We start from the raw sequence: 20344 nt of genomic DNA on the forward strand, positions 1-20344 counted from the left end.
AAGGCATCATGTAAAGAAGTTGAGGCTTGGCACCATGAAGAAAGCCTAAGAGAGGGTATTGGTAAAGTTTAGTTGCAGTGGAAGACACTGACAAATTGAGATGCCAGTACCATGGGATGACCACCAAGAATAGCAGCAGCAGTGGAGTGGAGTCAGCCAGAGCCCAAAGTTCTTCAGTGAGCTGAAGAAGCAACCTAAACCCTTTGGAGGAGCCCAGAAGATCATGTGTGGATCCCAGACACTGGAACAAGAACACTGTTAAGTGCACTGATGCTCTTCCAGTGGTCCTGAGTTCAATTCCCAGCAACCACATGGTGGTTCACAACCATCTGTAATGGGATCTGATACCTCTTCTGGTGTGTCTGAAGACAGCTACAACATATATTTATATATTTATATATAATTATAATTATAAAATAAATCTTAAAAAAAAGAAGCTGTGAAGTTGAAGTTAATTTGGAGACCCCAAGATATTAAAGATGCCAGAGCTGTGGGATCCCTGATTAGGAAAGCTGCTAATAGGGAAGAAAGAAAGAACTGTGCTTCAGTCATCAAAGCAAAAGGGAGTTGGGGATCTGATGGGTGCCTTAGCATCAGACATGGAGGTGAAGAGTTTGGAGTTTCCCCAGCTTGTTTTTGATATTGCTTTTGTCCGGGATTTCCACATGTCGTTTTGGAATGGTAATGTATATCCTGTGATGTTTGAGGTATATGATTTTTTTTGATGTTTATTTTATAGGGAATTACAAGTTAAGTGATTCAATGAATCTCAGAAGACTTTGAACTTTGGACTTTTAAACATTGTTGAGATTGTGATAGACCATGGGAACTTTGAAGTTGGACTAAATGTGTTTTGCATTCTGCTATGGCTAGGTATGGCCCCCATAGATTCATGCGTTTGAACAAGCCTATGGGGGTCAGGGAGTGGAATGTTTTGATTTAAATATGCTTTGCCCAGGGAGTGGCACTATCAGGAGGTGTGGCCTTGTAGGAATAGGTGTGACTTTGTTGGTGGAAGTGTGTCACTGTGAAGGTGGCCTTTAGACCTTCTCTCTTCCTGGAAGTCAGTCTTCTGTTTGCCTTTGGAACAAGATGTAGACCTCTCAGCTCCTTCTCCAGCACCATTTCTGCCTGGATGCTGCCGTGCTTGCTGCCATGATGATAATGGACTGAACCTCTGAAACTGTAAGCCAGTCCCAATTAAATGTCATCCTTTATCAGAGTTGCCTTGGTTATGGTGTCTCTTTAAAGCAATAGAACAAGAACTAAACAAGAGCTCTTCTCACTTCCTGTAACCTGATCAGATGGGCCCTGACAGTCTTTGAAAAGCCAGTGTCAGTTCCCTGCTATGGCTTTTATACTGGGTTGTTCCTTTTCTTAGGGAGCTCAGGGTGAGCCCCTGTTCTCCTTCTCTGTGCACAGTCTTGTAGATCAGCAGTGCTTCTAGGACTATACTGTTTAAAGCAGTAGCTTCTCCTCTGAAGCTGTTACCCACCCCACTGCATTGTATCAACCTAAATTGTTTTCCTAATCATGTTTTTCTTTTGTTAATCCTCTGTAAGGATTAACCACCACCACCACCACCACCACAACAACAACAACAACAACAACAAAACCCAAAAAAGTTCCACAGGGGCAGGATTTGTGTTTTTGTTTCTCACTGAGGACCACAAAGCCTCAGAAAGTGCTTGTTGCACGGTAGGTGCTTAGCATGAGTAAATGAGTGAGCCACGGGTCCTGACAGTTCCCTGCTTCATGGATGGGAGACCTGAGTCTTTCAAGTAATCTTTCCAGGTTCACAAAGCAGCAAGACAGAATTATAATTCCCATTAATATCTGTCTATTTCTAGAGTCTTGTTAAAAATGTTATGTATATGAGTGCACTGTCAGACAAAGAGGGCAACAGACCCATTACAGATGGTTGTGAGCCACCATGTGGTTGCTGGGAATTGAACTCAGGACCTCTGGAAGAGTAGTCAGTGCTCATAACCACTGAGCCATCTCTCCAGCTCCCATTCTAGAGTCTTTTTTTAACTAATCTGGTGATATAACTTACAGGGATGTCTGCTCATGATAATGTGCAGTATTTATTTCTTCATGTATGGAACTAGATTGATTACAATGATTGAATTCTCATTTTTCTTTTGTTACAGTCTAGCTGGGTTTACTTTACTTACTGGTCATTGCTTACATTACTAATACGAGCTCCTTTTTAAAGGAGAGCCATTCAAGAGGTGTCATAGCAGGTAAGGACCCCTGTCTCTGAGCCTGAAGAATTGAGTTTGGTGCCTGGGACTCCCATGGCTGAAGGAGAGGATCCGTTTCCACAAGTTGTCCTCTGACTTCCATGCGTGTGCCACGTCACACACACAAACACATGCAAGTTTTAAAGAATAAAATAAAGGGGAGATACTCGAGCATCCATAGAAATCATTTCCGTGAACATTTGGTGGCATGCATTGGTGACAAATCTGTGTCTGGCAGTGGGCCACCCTACTGACTTTATCTTCTGTCCATACAGTCGCTAAAGCTCAAGCGATTGTTTACTGTACATGTTCTGTTTCTGAAGAGGAAAATGAAGATGTGGTTAAGAAAGCACTGGAATTTCAAAGCCCAGCACTTAAATTACAACCTTACAGGTAAGGAAAGGACACTAAACCACCATCAGGCAAAGACTTGAAAATGACAGTATGATGTTTGGAGTTACATAAATACATTGTAGTTTTTGTTATTTAATATGACTAACAGTCTAAAATCTTGCAGCTTTAAACTGGATTCTCCACAGCTTGTGAATGAACACTTGAACACTTTAACAGCTTTATGTGTAGTGTGTAGTGTGTGTGTGTGTGTGTGTGTGTGTGTGTGTGTGTGTGTGTATGTGGTCCTCAGGGATTGAACACAGAGCACCAATTTTGGTGGACAGCACATTTACCCACCAAGGCATAGCCCTAGTCTGTGAACATAGTATTGTACGTAAATTTGTTTTGGTTATTGTTAAAGCTAAAGGCATTTGACTTTGGCTTGGTTGATTCCTGAATAAACTAGGTCCAAATTTCATCTTTCTTAGATACATATATTACCCCACAGAGGAAAATTATACAAAATATTTTTAGAAAGTAGACAGAAAACTGGATGTGTGTTATCTTAAGTACTTTCAGTATTTTGTACCCACTGGGAAATCAGTAAAAAAAAAATGACATGGGTATCTACAGCAGCTTCAAGACAAAATGTACAGTAGTAGAGTTGGGAAAGAAAGAGCATTAATACTACAGTCTGAGCTGGGCGTGATGGCTCATGGCTTAGCCTTCAGTCCTTGGAAGGCTGAGGAAAGATGGTTATCTCAAGTCTGATGCCAGCCTGGGCTACATAGAGAGGCCTATCTCAAAAAGCCAGTGCTAAGGTCTGGGGATAGCTCAGTTGTAGAATGCTTGCCTAGTATACTTGAAGTTCTTAATTTAATCTCCAGTGCTGCCCAAACAAACAAGCAAATGCTAAACAATACAAAACAAATACAGCATGCACTGTGGACATCAAGGATTCACTCCAAGAGTACGTTTTTCAAGACTGATTAGTTCTTCAAGGCTGTGAATTAGACATCTATTTTCACGATGTTATTTCTCCTTCAGAATCTTAATGTGTATAAGGGCTGCTCTGTCTTCCCAACCTGATACTTTCCTGTTTTTCATTTCATAAGCTGACAAGTTTATCACTTAACACTTCCTCTCTTGCTGACTTTCCATTCTTACTTAGCTTCTGTTGATAGCTGTCCTTGTTAGAGTTTCTTTTCTTTCGAGGAAACATCATGTACAAGTACAAGTAGGGGAGGAAAAGACTTATCTGACTTAACTTCCACATCATTAAACTTTCAGGTAACCAGACCATTATTGAAGGAAGTTAGGGCAAGAACCGAAACAGGGCAGGAACCGGGAAGCAGGAGCTGATGCAGAGGCCGTGGGCTGGTGCTGCTTACTGACTTGCTCATCATGGCTTGTTTAGCCTGCTTTCCTATAGACCCCAGGGCTTACGGAACTCAGGGATAGCACCACTCACAAAGCTGAACTCTTCTTCTTCACTGGCTAAGAAAATGTCCTGTAGTTGAATCTTACCGAGGCATTTTCTCAATTAAGTTCCCTCTTTTCAGATGACTCTAGTTTGAGTCAAGTTGACAAAAATAGCCAGTACAATTGATCCCTTGTCAACTTGACATACAAATATATCACTGTTAATTCATAACCTTTCCATTCTTGTCATCTGAATCACACATGAATACCAACACTATAATATAAACAATAAAATTTAAAAAGTTCCACAGTCATTAAAAATTTAAACACTTAAAAAGTCAGTCTCTTTAAAATATTCAGAATCTTTAAAATATTCAGTCTCTTTTAAAGTCTTTGTAAAACGCCAAAATCTCTATAAAAGTTAGTCTTTCAACTGTGAGCTCCAGTAAAATCAAAATTAACTTAAATATTTTCTCACTTCAAGAAGGAAGAACCAGGGCACAGTCACAATCTGAACAAAGCAAAACCAAGCTCCAACAGTGTAAATAACTAGTGTTCAACATTTTGGGACTCACATCTTCTGGGCTCCTCCAAGAGGCTTGGGTCATTTCTCCAGCTCCCCCCTCTGCTGTACACAAGACAAGCTTCTAAACTCAGCCAGGCTCCATTCCGCCACCGCTGCCGCTTTCTTGGCCATTGTCCCATAGTACTGGTATCACCAAAATGCTGGGGTCTTCTGCTGCAACTGAGCTGAACTTTTCATGAACAGCCTCGCCCAGGCTCTCTTCCTGGTGCCAAGACTCAGCCGTTCTCCATAACCCCTTCACATCTTCAAAACCAGAACCAATGAGTAACTATCAAGTTTAGCTGCCAGCAGTAGGCTGCCCTGAATCACAGCTTCTGTGTACTGACTCTCAGGAAACACTTCCCAGAAGATGTCACCTCAGATAATGCTGGTCTCTTCTTAATCACCACTGTTCTCTCAGCTCCAGCTGACCAACACCCATTGTCTCAGTAAAGCAAAAGTTTCACTTTAGTGGTTCCAGTCTTTTGTTGATCACAGTTGATTCTTCAGCCTAAAAAACCAAAGCTACATAATATTAATTCAAAAAGGTAAATATGCAAGGGCCTTGAGGTCTTCGTTGCCTGCATTTCTCTCAATACTCTTTTCTCCTAGGTTTCCACAGAGCAGTTCATCAAAGCTTTGAATACTCAATGGATTTTCCAGCTAAAACTTTCAAAATCCCTCCACAACCCTCCCCCCAAAACATGGTCAGGTCTGACACAGCAATACCACATTATTTTGTGACAATTTCTGTCCTATTTAGGGTTCCTACTGCTGTGCTGAAACATATCTGAAAGCAACCTGTGGAGGAAGTGATTTATTTGACTTCCACATCATAGTCCAGCACTGAAGGAAGTTAGGGCAGGAACTCACACAGGGGCAGCAGCTGATGAGAGGCCATGGAGGGTGCCGCTTACTGACTTGTTCTTCTCATGCACTGCTCATCCTGCCTTCTTATAGATTCCAGGACCATCAGCCTAGGGATCGTACTACCCACAATGGCCTAGACCCTCCCCTCATCAATCACTAATTAAGAAAATGTCCTACAACTGGATATTATAGAGGCATTTTCTCAACTGAGGGTCCCTCCTTTTAGATGACTCTAGCTTGTGCCAAGTTTACATAAAACTAGCCAGCATAATAATAGTTGACAGTCAACCACATATCCTGAGAATACTGAGTATCATAGTAGCTAAATTAAATTACCATCTACTGACAGAGCTCACCAGGGACATCACCAAATCAGTGATTGCCCATGTACGGTTCTTGGTTCACTAGGGTTAAGATTTTTTGAGAATATAATACAGCAAAAGTGAAGTGATATATGCTGTCTATTCATGTAAGCCACGATCAATTTATAATATAATAAAAAAGATACAATTTGTATTTGAAAACAGTAATTCACATTCTAGATTGGTTTGAAATTTAAGCTCCATCTGAAAAGCATATTCAAGGAGCTATTAACTACTTGTGGACACAGTCAGAAGTCTCTATGCACTGCCTGGGGAGATAGACTATATGTCCTGTAGTCGCCATTAATTTTTAAAATTATATTTATTTACTTATTCTGTGTGTGTGTGTGTGTGTGTGTGTGTGTGTGTGTGTGTGTGTGTGTGTGTGTGTGTGGTATATGTGTGCCACAGTGTGCATGTGGAGGTCAGCAGTCAACTTGTTGGAGATGGTTCTCTGCTCTCATAATGTGTGTCCTGGGTACCAGGTCATTAGGCTTGGTGGCAGGCACCCTAACCACTGAGCCATCTCACTAGCCTAGGGATCATTGAGTGCTCCAGTGTGCTTGCCCGCCTATTGTTCATGTTCCCTTTTACTGACCCCAAACTACTTAGTTCATTTAGATCTTGAGATGCCATGATACAGGCCTATGCAAGTGCTTTACTCCAGCACCCTTGTAAAGGGGTTTGCGTGGCTGCATGTGCCCATAGTCCCAACGTAGTCATGGTGGTCAGGGGGACAGGTTGGAGACAGGAAGGTCTTATGATCTTGTCAGCCAGTCTAGCCAACCAATGAACTCCAGGTTTAGTTAGAGACCGTACCTCAGGAAAGGAATGGGGAGGGCAATAGAGGCCAATGCCAATCTGTGGCCCCCATAAATGCAATGTTTGGACATCTCCTCCATACATGCACTAACAGGCATGCGCACGTGCATGAACACACACACACACACACACACACACACACACACACACACACACACACACACACACACACACACACACACACACCAATCAAATAAAAAGTGTTTTAAGAAGTCCTACCTGAAGCTGGGATTGGTGGTTCCTGCCTGCAATCCCAGCACTGAGGACTTTACCCAAGCTCTGCTGTGGTATGAGAGAAGTCAGCCACATTCCTGACGTGGCCCTACATTTACCTCCCTAGAGAGGGATATTTGTACTAAACAAGATAGGCGATCTGTAAGTGACAAAGGGCACTGTGAGTGGAGAGGAGGCAAATGTGGGAGTAATAGAGTTCCTGTCAATACCTCAGTGGGTCTTTGTTGGGACTGAGCCTACTTAATAAATGGGCAGTACTCGGCTCAGAGAAAATACCCAATATCTTTAAATGACCACGGTACTTACTCTGTACATTGCATGGTCGTGTACTCAGCTGTTTCTCATTAGGATAATTAATATTTTGTTATATATTAAGAGCATAAGCATTTTCATATAAATTAAAAATATTTCACGTTATTGCTTATTATTTCTTTTCTTTTATTGGATATTTTCTTTATTTAGGTTTCAAATATTATCCCCTATCCCAGTTTCCCCTCCAGGAACCCCTCATCCCGTCCTCCCTACTACCTCCATGAGGGTGCTCCCTCACCCACCCAGCCACTCCCTCCCACCTCCCTGCCCTGGCATTCTCCTAGACCGGGGCACTGAGCCTTCACAGGACCAAGGACCTCTCCTGCCATCGACGCCCCACAAGGCCATCCTCTGCTACAAATGTGGCTGGAGCCATGGGTCGCTCCATGTGTATTCTTTGGTTGGTGTTTAGTCCCTGGGAGCTCTTGGGGGTTCTGGTTGGTTGATAGTGTTGCTCTTTATATGGGGTTGAAAACCCCTTCAGTTACCTCAGTCCTTTCTTTAACTCCTTAATTGGGGACCCCGTTCTCAGTCCAATGGTTGGCTGCAAGCATCTGCCTCTGTATTTGTCAGGCTCTGGCAGAGCCTCTCAGGATACAGCTATATCAGGCTCCTGTCAGCATGCACCTCTTGGCATCCCCAATAGTGACAGCGTTTGGTGACTGCGTGTGGAATGCATCCCTAAGTGTGACAGTCTCTGGATGGCCTTTCCTTCAGTCTCTGCTCCATACTTTGTCTCTGTATTTCCTCATGTGAGTGTTTTGTTCGTACTTCTAAGAAGGACTGAAGCATCCGCACTTTGGTGGTCCTTCTTGAGCTTCATGTGGTCTGTGGATTGTATCTTGAGTAATTCGAGCTTTTGGGCTAATATCCACTTATCAGTGAGTGCATACCATGTTTTTTTGTTTGTTTGTTTGTTGTTGTTGTTTCGGTGATTGGGTTACCTCACTCAAGAGGATATTTTCTAGCTCCGTCCATTTGCCTATGAATTTCGTGAAGTCATTGTTTTTAATAACTGAGTAGTACTCCATTGTGTCAATGTACCACATTTTTTATATCCATTCCTTTGTTGAAGGACACCTGGGTCCCTTCCAGCTTCTGTCTATTATAAATAAGGATACTATGAACATAGTAGAGCATGTGTCTTTGTTGTATGTTGGAACTTTTTTTGGTATATGCCCAGGAGTGGTATAGCTCTGTGTGTGTGTGTGTGTGTGTGTGTGTGTGTGTGTGTGTGTGTATGTATATATATATATATTACTATATTACTATGTCCAATTTTCTGAGGAATTGCCAGACTGATTTCCAGAGTGGTTGTACCAGCTTACAATCACACTAACAATGGAGGAGTGTTCCTCTTTCTCCACATCCTCGCCAGCATCTGCTGTCACCTGAGTTTTTGATCTTAGCCATTCTGACTGGTGTGAGGTGGAATCTCAGGGTTGTTTTGATTTGCATTACTCTGATTGTGTCTCTGTGCACTGGGGGCTACCCATGGAGATCTCTTGCCCAGCTAGGTGCTCTAGTTTGGGTGAGGGTGGGAGAACTCAGACAGGGAGGGGGGCACTGCTTCCACTGCCTCCTGTTGCTGGTCCTTTTTTCTGCCACTGCTGCTTGCTGGTTGCCCAGGCTGAGCCAGCAGGAGACTGACTAGCCAGTGAGGGGTTCAGGGAAGCTTCTGGCATTGATTTAGGGAGAGCAAATCTCTTCCCCAAGCGGCTGCAGTGTTACAGCTCTTATGACAGAAGCCCTCAGGTGATGGAATAATTCCTGCACACATTTAATCCTTTTGAACAGGTTTTGGATGGGTCAGTGTCTGACAGCAGGTACTTTCTATTGGTTTGACCTGAGAGCTTGGGAAGACCTCATTACGTATTTGGGGCGTGGTCCTGCTTCTCAGTCTGATCTGTCTTGAACCTACATGTATGGTTACATCCTCACCTGTGGAGGAGGGGCTTGGGGCGTTGCCCTATGTGACTGATCTGTCTCAAACCTTTCTACAGGGTCTGTCGAGAGCTACAGCTACATGAGAAGGTCCTGATATCCTGGGAGACTGGGAATGTGCCTTCTGTCCCTTTTAGGATCCTGGGGATTCGACCTATCTTGACCAGGAATCAGGGTACCTTTCACAGCCCGCTGCCTGATGACTAAGGATGTCAAACATTTCTTTAGGTGCTTCTTGGCCACTTGATATTCCTTGGTTGAGAATTCTTTATTTAGCTCTGTACCCCATTTTTTAATAGGGTTATTTGGTTCTCTGGAGTCTAACTTCTTGAGTTCTTTGTATATATTGAATATTAGCCCTCTATCAGATGCAGGGTTGGTAAAGATCTTTCCTTAATCTGTTGGTTGCCGTTTTGTTCTAGTGATAGTGTCCTTTGCCTTACAGAAGCTTTGCAATTTTATGAGGTCCCATTTGTCAATTGCTGATTTTAGAGCATAAGCCATTGGTGTTCTGTTCAGGAAAATTTCCCCAGTGCCCATGTGTTAGAGGCTCTTCCCCACTTCTTCTATTAGTTTGAGTGTATCTGGTTTTATGTGGAGGTCCTTGATCCACTTTGACTTGAGCTTTGTACAAGGGGATAAGAATGGATCAATTTACATTCTTCTACATGTGACTGCCAGTAGAACCAGCACCATTTGTTGAAAATGCTGTCTTTTTTCCACTGGATAGTTTTAGCTCCTTTGTCAAAGATCAAGTGACTATAGGTGTGTGGATTCATTTCGGGGTCTTCAATTCTATTCCATTGATCTGCCTGCCTGTCTCTGTACCAATACCATACAGCTTTTATCACTATTGCTTTGTAATACTGCTTGAGTTCAGGGATAGTGATTCCCCCTGAAGTCCTTTTATTGTTGAGGATAGTTTTAGCTATCCTGGGTTTTTTGTTATTCCAAATTGCACTTTCTAAGTCTCTGAAGAATTGAGTTGGAATTTTGATGGGGATTACATTGTATCTGTAGATTGCTCTCCGCAAGATGGCCATGTTTACTATATTAATTAAGTTTCTTTTTGGAGGCACTCAGAGCTGAGTTTTCCTCTTAGCACTGCTTTCATTGTGTCCCATAAGTGTTGGTATGTTGTGCCTTCATTTTCATTAAATTCTAAGAAGTCTTCAATTTCTTTCTTTATTTCTTCTTTGACCAAGTTATCATTGAGTAGAGCATTGTTCAGCTTCCATGTGTTTGTGGGCTTTCTGTTGTTTTTGTTGGTATTGAAGACCAGCCTTAGTCTGTGGTGATCTGATAGGATGCAAGGGATGATTTCAATCTTCTTCTATCTGCTGTTTTGTGACCAATTACATGGTCAATTTTGGAGAAGGTACTATGAGGTGCTGAGAAGAAAGTATTTTGTTTTAGGATAAAATGTTCTATAAATATGTTATATCCATTTGGTTCATAACTTCTGTTAGTTTCACTGTGTCTCTGTTTAGTTTCTGTTTCCATGATCTTTCCATTGTTGAAGTCTCTCACTATTATTGTGTGAGGTGCTATGTGTGCTTTGAGCTTTAGTAAAGTTATTAAGAATGTGGGTGACCTTGCATTTAGAGCATAGATGTTCAGAATTGAAAGTATATCTTGGTAGATTTTTCATTTGACAAGTATAATGTGTCCTTCCTTGTCTTTTTTGATAACTGTACTGGCTGGGTTTTGTGTGTCAACTTGACACAGGCTGGAGTTACCACAGAGAAAGGAGCCCCAGTTGAGGAAACGCCTCCATGAGACCCAGCTGTAAGGCATTTTCTCAACTAGTGATTAAGGTGGGAGCACCTAGCCCATTGTGGGTGGTGCTATCCCTGGGCTGGAAGTCTAGGGTTCTATAAGACAGCAAGCTGAGCAAGCCAGGGGAAGCAAGCCAGTAAGTGACATCTCTCCATGACCTCTGCACCAGCTCCTGCTTCTTGCCCTGCTTGAGTTCCAGTCCTGACTTCCTTTGGTGATGAACAGCAATGTGGAAGTATAAGCTGAATAAACCCCTTCCTCCCCAACTTGATTCTTGGTCATAATATTTGTGCAGGAATAGAAACCCTGACTAAGAGAAAATGGTACCAGGAGCAGGGTATTCCTGTGACAACCTGACCATGTCTTGGGGAGGACTGTGGAAGGACTTGGGAACTTTGAGCTAGAAGAGCTATTGGGATGTTAAGAGCTCTGTGGAATATTCTATAGGTACTTGGAAGATAATGTTGAGAACAGTGCAGAAGATGGAGGCCTGGCTTATGAAATTTTAGAGGGAAGATTAAAGATTATTTTCAGGGATGTTGCTGTTTTGATTGTGACGATTCTGTGGTTTTGGTTAGCTGGGGCTGAAGAATCAGCTGTGATTAACAAGATCCCAGAACTACTAAAGCGAAACCTTTGCATTACTGGGACGATTGATGCTGGTCAGCTGGAGCTAAGAGATTAGTGGCGATAAAGAAGAGACCAGCATCATTGAGGTGAAATCTGGGAAGTGTTTTCTGAGAGCACAAAGAAGCTGTGTTCCACAAAAAAAACAAGTTTGTACCTTATTCTGTGGCTGGACTTGTTAGTGTGTAAGAGTCACCCAGGTAGTACTGGTTTTGAAGGCATGAAGGAGTCATGAAGAGCAGATGAGACTGGGCACTGTGAGAGGCCATGGAAGGCCATTGGTGAAGGTGCACCCTCAGTTCCAATTGATGACCCAGGACTGAAGTGGTCATGCAAAGGAGTTGAAGCTTGGCACCATGAAGAAAGCCTATGAGAGGGTATTGGTGAAGCCTAGTTGCAGTGGAAGACAGCAATGTTTTGGGGATGCCAATACCATGAGATGACCACTAAGAACAGCAGCAGCAGTGGAGAACAGGCATCTGGAACCTAGAACACAAGGTGTGTGCTACAAAGGGCAGAGCTGGAGAAGTGACCCAAGCCTGTGGCGGAGCCTAGAAGAATGTGGGTGTACCCCAGACATTGGCTGGTTAGAGTTTGATTTCGATTTTGGTTGTGACTGTGCCCTGATAGTTTTCCCTCTTGAAGGAAGAAAGCATTTTAGTGGAGCCTCCAGTTAAGAGACTCTGAATTTTAAAAAGACTTTGAATTTTAAAAGATATTGGATATTTTAAAGGAATTGAACTTTTAATATGTTAAAAACTGTGGGACTCTTAAGTGTAACTTTTGGATGAAAGTCAATTTTATTCGATATTAGAATGGCTACTCCAGCTTGTTTCTTGGGATCATTTGCTTGGAAACAAATTTTCCAGCCTTTTACTCTGAGGTAGTGTCTGTCTTTGTCACTGAGGTGCATTTCCCCTATGCAGCAAAATGCTGGACCCTCTTTACATATCCAGTCAGTCTATGTCTTTTTATTGGGGAATCGGGTCCATCAATGTTAAGAGATATTAAGGAATAATGATTGTTGCTTTCTGTTATTTTGGTTGTTAGATGTGGAATTATGTTTGTGTGGCTATTTTGTTGGGGGGGGATTGTTGAAAGAAGGTTACTTTCTTGCTTTTCTAGGGTGTAGGTTTCCTCCTTGTGTTGGAGTTTTCCATCTGTTATCCTTTGTAGAGCTAGATTTGTGTGAAGAAGATATTGTGTAAATTTGGTTTTGTAACGGAATATCTTGGTTTCTCCATCTATGTTAATTGAGAATTTTGCTGGATATAGTAGCCTGGGCTGGCATTTGTATTCTCTTAGGGTCTGTATGACATCTGCCCAGGATCTTCTGGCTTTCATAGTCTTTGGTGAGAAGTCTGATATAATTCTGATAGGTCTGCCTTTATATGTTACTTGAACTTTTTCCCTTACTGCTTTTAATATTCTTTGTTTCGTGCATTTGGTGTTTTGACTATTATGTGACAGAAGGAGTTTCTTTTCTGGTCCAGTCTATTTGGAGTTCTGTAGGCTTCTTATATGTTTATGGGCATTTCTTTCTTTAGGTTAGGGAAGTTTTCTTGTATAATTTTGTTGAATATATTTACTGGTCCTTTAAGTTGGGAATCTTCATTCTCTTCTATATTTATTATCCTTAGGTTTGGTCCTCTCATTGTGTCCTGGATTTCCTGGATGTTTTGGGTTAGGAGTTTTTTGCATTTTGCATTTTCTTTGATTGTTGTGTCAATGTTTTTTATGGTGTCTTCTGCCCCTGAGATTCTCTCTTTCTCTTGTGTTCTGTCGGTGATGCTTTCGTCTATGACTCCCGATCTCTTTCCTAGGTTTTCTATCTCCAAGGTTATCTCCCTTTGTGATTTCTTTATTGTTTCTATTTCCACTTTTAGATCCTGGATGGTTTTGTTCAATTCCCTTACCTGTTTGGTTGTGTTTTCCTGTAATTCTTTAAAGGATTTTTGTGTTTCTTTTTTAAGGGTTTCTGCCCGTTTACCTGTGTTCTCCTGTATTTCTTTAAGGAAGTTATTTATGTCTTTCCTAAAGTCTTCTATCACCATCATGAGATGTGATTTTAAACCAAAATCTTGCTTTTCCAGTGTGATGGGGGTATCCAGGACTTCCTATAGTGGGAGAACTGGGTTTTGATGATGCCAAGTAACCTTGGTTTCTGTTGCTTATGTTCTTGTGCTTGCCTCTTGTCATCTGCTTATCTCTACTGTTAATCTGCCCTTGCTGTCTCTGACTGCAGCCTGTCCCTCCTGTGATCCTGTTTGTGTCAGAACTCCTCGGAGTTCAGCTGTCTCTGTGATCCTAGATCCTGGTTGAGCTATCCTATCTCCTGGGAGTCGAGCTTCCTCTGTGATCCTGTGATCTTGGGCATTTCAGAGCACCTCTGATTCTGGGCATGTTAGAGCACCTGGCTTCCTCTGGGTGTTGTGGTACTTGGTGCAGAGCCAGAGCCCAAGGTCTGCTTAGGGCACTGGTTAAGACTGGAAGGGATCTGTGCCCCTGGCTGGGCAGGGATTTCTGTGTCCCTGGATCCTGGGGGATCCAGTTTTGCTGGTTGTTGGAGCAGATGTTGTGGCCTCACCTCTGATCCTGGGTGTGTTAGAGCACCTGGGAGTTTGACTTCCTCTGGGTGTTGTGGGACTGGCTTGCTTACTTTTTCTCCCTCCCTCCCATACTGGAGACTGGACCTAGGGTTTCACACTTGTACTCAAACTCCCACCTCCCTCAGCATTCCATTAAAAAATATTTTTTAATTAAAAACTTGAACTTTTAACTTGACAGATTCTTTCTTCATGTATGGTTCTGGAGATCCAAAATTCTAGACACAGTGTCAAATACTTGTAGAGTCTATCGTGGAGAAGGCTCCAGGCTTTGGTAGTTGCTGGCAATTTAGCTGAGTCTCCGCATCTGCATTCACACAGACACTAGAGTTAGTGTTCTCTAACTCCAAGGGATTCTGTTCTCCAGCAAGACCTCCTCTCGGGTTCTGAGTAGACTTAAACTTTGGCAGGGCGAGGGAGCACTGCTGTTCACCACACCACAGTCTAATTCTGCAGTTTCCTAAAATTTACCCTTCTCATTTGCAGAAGACACTCACTCTACTTAACATCTCCAAAGGTCTCTGTCCATTCAGCAATTATAAATCCACATTCTCATATAATGCCAACTTAAAAAAAATCCCAAATGTCACCATCTAGATCAAGACACTGGGTGTAATAATATTTTATATTTAAAGAAATAGGCTATAAACTTGAATCCTGAAACCATTTTGTGGGGATAATTTCTGGAAGATGACTTGTCTAATCTTATTTATGAATTTATACTACTACTATTAGCATGACTATAGATAAATATACTAGGATTTTAAACAATTATGTATTGAATACCCAGCATGTGTCAGATGTTCTACTAGGTACTAGCAATTTATCAGTGAATTAAAACTAAGAATCTTCATATTTATGTTTGGAGACCATGATTCTACATTAATAACTAGAATGGATTTCACTGAGTATTCTTTATACATAAATTAAAGGTAACTTCTGTTTGCATAGAGAACATACGTAGACTGGTTAAGTGTCCTATATATAAAATGATTGGGACAAAAAACACTCCAGAGTTTGTATAGTTTTAGATGTTGGAATATTTATATGTACATGAGGTATTGGGGTGGGAATGGAAGGCTACATTTCATATGCATCTTTACAGAAAGCTGAGAGTAATTTTTGACAATATTTTAACATACTAGTGTTTTGAGTGTGATCTGATACCTGAAGTCAAAAGTGGAACTTTCTACTTGTGGCATCCCGTCAGATTAAAAGCAGTTGGCTGGGAGTGGTAGCGAGTGCCTGTAATCCCAGAACTCTGCAAGCAAAGGATGTCTGAGCTCGAGCCTGGTCTACATATTCCTAAGCTAGCCAGGGCTGCATAGTGAGAGCCTATCTCAAACAAACGAACAAAAATTGCATTTGTGTACACAATAAGTTTCAGGTGATCTGGCGAGGGTATATTCCTCTTCAGGATGGGTTGGCTGGCTGTGAGTCTGGCCTGCAGAGCAAGTTCCACTATCCCCTGCTCTAACAGACTCTACAGCAAGTCATTTGAGGTCATCTACTCTACCTCTTTCCCAAATGACATGTCCTTATCCACAGTTGTCCCAGCCACATGGGAGCTACTTGCTGAACACAGGGTGATTTTCAGGCTGCTGGTGAACTTTTATAAATAAATTTGCTATTAAATGAGAAATTAAATTTCAAACAGAAAATTATAAACAGTAATTAAGAGGTTTTCTATTTGTGTTAGAAAGTCTTATATGATTTTCTTTTGTGACACAGGCTCTTGTGTATCTTAGGCTGGCCTCAAACTCTCTATGTAGTTGAGAATGACTTTGAACTCTGTGTGTGTGTGTGTGTGTGTGTGTGTGTGTGTGTGTGTGTGTGTGTGTGTTTGTGGTGTAGTGTTGAACTTTGTGTGTGTACACATGTACCCATGCATACCCATGTATGCACATGCCATTGAGTAAATGTAATGGTGAGAGGGTCCCTTGAGAGTCAGTGGTTCTCCCTCTATGTGTGTTAGGAATTGAATGCAGGTCATCAGACTTGTGCTTTTACCTGCTGAACCATCTCACCAGCACCATGGTTTGGCTTGTTGCTTTCTTGTTTTGAGATAGGGTCTTTTATATCCCGGGAACGGCCTTTGCCCTTGCTATGTAGCTAACTATGTCCTCGAACTTCCGTTCCTCCTGTCTACATCCCAAGTGGATTACAAATCCATGCCCCCAGCCCCAGTTGCTGAGGAGCCAATCCATGGCTTCCTGTCGGAAGCACGCTACCACCTGAGCCACACCACCAGTTCTGGTGCCATACATTTCTGATCGCTGTACTCATCTATTTTGATGACACATTAATCCTTAGAGAGGTTTTCAGTTTGTTAGAAGGTTGTTATTCTTAGCACAGCTACTTAGAGACTTAGGACATAAAATAAATTATGAGCTAATATGAAATATTGAGCCTTCAATTTAAAATTGGGGTCAGGGAACAGTGTCAGCATGTTTTCTTATTTGAGGTTTTTTACCCCCTTAAGTGATTGGCAAAATAGGAAAGAGAGTTGAGGTGTACGTAGAGCCATCTTAACCATGGAATGCTTCTCTTCCCCCTGCAGACTCAGTCCTCCCGTGCTCCCGCTGTGCTCCTTAAAAGAGATAGAACTGTCTATGGATAGGTTTTTCAGACTGGAGCCATCTGATATTACCAATGGCTGTTTTCTTTCTATCTTAACAAGAGAGGTAAGAAGGAGGAAAGCTCCCAAGCTCCCAACCCATGACATACTTTGGAATTGAAAATAACCAACCCCCATCATGGGAACCCACTTCGGGACCACTTGACAGTGGCTCGATTGTGTTTCACGAGCAGCCGAAGAGCAAGATCTGGATCATGCTGTGTGGCAAAATGTCTCCACTCTCCATGATCCCCTCAGTGTCCCTCCTGGGCTTGCCCTCCGTTCCCATCTCTCCCAGAAGTCCACCAACTGTCTAGTGTTCTTCCCTACCCTAACGTAGACTCTTGGGTTCTTGTGAGGTTTGTAGATGGGGAAGTTGAACCTAGAAAAAGTTATTTGCCGGGGCTTCTGAGTTATATTAGGAACTAAGGCCTAAAAATCACTTACTTTAATATGTTTTAATTTCCACCAAATCGCTGACATATTTACACTTTGTACAGCAATGATGACCCCTCCTACACTAACAACTGCCTGCTTTCATTGCAGCGAGACCCATCTGAGACAGTGTCAGTGAAAGATGTTCTGGCCCGGGCGGCGGCCAAAGGTCTACTGGACGGGGTTGAGGTTGGGAAGACACTCAAACGGGACAAGAAAAGGAAAAAAGCAAAAGCCCCACTGCCCAAAGCCCCTCCCCAGGCGGACCTGGCTCACGAGCATTCGTCAGTGACTGGCGCCGACAACAGCATCCAAATGAAAATCACTGAGTTCCTGCATCGAGAAAGCAAAGCCAGTGCAGTGAAAACGCCTCCCCCTGCAAAACCCGCGCCTCAAGTGGCCGCCGCCTCCCAGATCAGAAAGCCCAGCAAGCCTTTAACGACCCCACTGGTGAGGACCACCAGGCCGTCAGAAAAGGCGGGAAGCTTTGGGAGACCTCGGCCAGAAGGCAAAGGGATTCCTCTGAAACCGGTTGAAATCATTCTGCCTCCAGTGACGTTCCCATTCTCGAGCCCCCAGGGACCCAGGTTTCAGATGCCAGGCACCCATTATTATTACCGCTTCATTGGATCAAAGGTTGGTGTGCCCAGCCATCTTACATCAATGTCCAGAAGAAAGGAGAAGGCTAAGGAGAGCGTACCTTCCTCCTTCGTCAGGCATCCTAGACCATGGCTCTGACTGTGTGGCCCTCGTGACAGGGTGGCTGGGCTTTGTCCACGTTTAGACACTGTTACATAAGATACTGGTGCTTTTGGTCACTTAGTACCCTCCAATGCAATAGAACATTCAGAGAGAGAATGAGGACAGATGAGGGTAACACTGGAGGGGCTGAGTGAGCAAAGCTAAGGCTTCCTCAGCTCAGCGCTCATAAGCTCTTTCAGGAAGTCCAGTTGCAGACCAGATCAGCTGTTAGGCCTTGTCTCAGTCTGGGGAGGTTTGAAGTGTGGGCAGAGCATGGCTGTCTTTCCTGAAGGGAACCCAGGATCCCTGCCAGTAGGCTGACTTGCAGACTTCACTGAGGGGCTTGGTAGAGTCCTGAGATAAATGCTGTTCTTTCCAGCCTGCTCCAGCTCTAGCCAGGAAACCGAGACCATGCCTTAGCCGGGCAGTTGCTGTAGCTGAAACCTCCTGAATCCCAGTTGAGGCCTTTTCTGCAAGCGACCCCCTGCTCCCGAGACAGGGCATGCCAGGAGGCTCTCTAGTAGACTGACCTTTGAGTGGAGTAGGAAGCACAGGAAACCCCAAGTGCCAGATGTGCACAGTCCAGATGTTCATTCAGAAGAAAAGAAAGGTTTCTGGAGACTCTCCATAATCCCGAGAGACTGAGCACGACAGTCCCTCCCTTCCGTTTATGCCAAACTTTGTTGGAGAAGGGACAGGGAGCACGTTCCCACCTAAGGATTCTGAGCTGTAGAACAGAAGTGACATATCATTGAAGGAACTCAGGTCTCTGACTCTGTGCTGAGATCAGGTGGCACAGCCGAATCTCACACAGGTCATTCCAGTGGCACAAAGGGATCTGACCTTGGTGACTCATTTCTGGTACATAATTAGAATATACTGTAGCACTGTGCTAATTACATCAAACGTCAACTACTCTTAGCGGTACTCACCATTGCCTAGTAATACTGACATGATTATCATTTCTGGGTCCGATTTTTTTTCATCATGGCAACAGAAATTGTTTGACATTAAATAAAGTTATGATTACAATTCTTTTTTTTTTTTTTAAAATCCAGACACATTTAGAGTTTGAATGTAAAGCTCTTATCCAACTGCATAGATTTCTGAGTTCTAAACGCCCCATTCAGGTAGCAGGACTGCAGTAGACCGGAGTCGGCCTCAGCTCTGGGGGGCCTTTTTGTCTCACTTGAGGTGGGAAGGACAGAGGCTTGATGGGTTTGGTTTTCATAGTAGTTTTATTTTAGCTAACGATTTATATTTTCATTAAAATCTGAGTGAAGAAAATGAGTTTTGTACTTAAGAGGTTTATGTTTATATTCTGGGGCGTTTTTGTTAGTTGATTCTTGAAAAGCACAGGACGTAGGAGGCAGACACAAGGGTTCCCAGTTCGTCTAGCCAAGAGCTGCACAGTAGGATCCTGACTGGGCCCCTGCTCAGCGTGTTCCGGGTGCTACTTCCCATCCCCAGCTTTCTAAACCACAAGCCCGCACTGCTCCTTACCAAGACACGGACCTCGAATCTCTTTAAAGGATGTGTCTTGGGGTGCAGCCTAACCTACTACTGTTCAGAGAGGAGCTGTCATTTCATCCCATGGGAGCTCAGGCCAAAGCCTTCACTCTCACTCTACTTTCTGGGCTAACTCTGCTCCGAAGGGGATTTTCTAATCTCTAGCAGCACATGGTTCCTGTCACCACTTGGGTATCTCCTACTATGTATGTTGCACTAAGTCAGTCTTCTCTTTGCACATTCATGGAGACTCTGCTCTTCTTTAGGACTCTTCTAGGGAGGACAGGATCAATAATTTCCTGATAAAGTAAGAAGAAAAACAGGATAAAAGCAACCTAAGAGAACTCTAGTGAAGACTGCTGACCACACTGTTTTAACTGGCATTTCAACTTCTTGATCTTCTTAAAGTGTTGGCAAAATAAAAGAAATCATCAAATGATAGCATTCAAATGCTGCAGTAACTACTCATAGTTTTATTTATTTACTTTGTGGTGCTGGGGGTTGAACCCAGAGTCTTGCCCAAATAAATTCGTGTTTTTTACCTGAAACTATTTACCAGTATAAACCCCAAAAGCAGGATGAAATGTTGTCCATTGAGAGTTGTCTTTAATAGCGTAAGAGAAGGTGGGGTGTGGGGGGCACACATTATAATCCCAGGAGGCTGGGGCAGGAGGATTGCCATCAGTTCAAGGCCAATCTGGGTCATATTATGAGACCCATCTCAAAGACCAGACAACACAACACAGCAAATGAACAAAACTTGGGTACACATTTTTAATTATTTTTCCCCTGAATGTCAGAGTTAAAACAGACCCAATTGACCGTCTAGTGATTGACTTCCATTTTGGATTTAAGGGCTTCCCATCTCTGCTCCTCAGTCTTCTAAGAATGAAAGGCAGACTTTGTGTGTGTGCATGCAT

General features: G+C 43.0%; 1 protein-coding gene across 1 annotated transcript in view; it reads left to right on the top strand.

Moving 5' to 3' along the window:
- The window catches only part of Nsun7 (NOP2/Sun RNA methyltransferase family member 7), a 57085-nt gene extending 37211 nt beyond the window's left edge, over nucleotides 1-19874 (top strand). The window contains exons 10-13 of the mRNA XM_032917154.1: nucleotides 2522-2639; nucleotides 16683-16806; nucleotides 17286-17810; nucleotides 19691-19874. Of these exons, the coding sequence (XP_032773045.1) occupies nucleotides 2522-2639; nucleotides 16683-16806; nucleotides 17286-17810; nucleotides 19691-19735 (812 nt within the window). The 3' untranslated portion in view covers nucleotides 19736-19874. The remainder of the gene's footprint in view (nucleotides 1-2521; nucleotides 2640-16682; nucleotides 16807-17285; nucleotides 17811-19690) is intronic.
- Nucleotides 19875-20344: the final 470 nt, after the last annotated feature.

This window comes from Rattus rattus, chromosome 11 (assembly GCF_011064425.1).
Source record: "Rattus rattus isolate New Zealand chromosome 11, Rrattus_CSIRO_v1, whole genome shotgun sequence".
NCBI classification, from domain to species: Eukaryota; Metazoa; Chordata; class Mammalia; order Rodentia; family Muridae; genus Rattus; species Rattus rattus.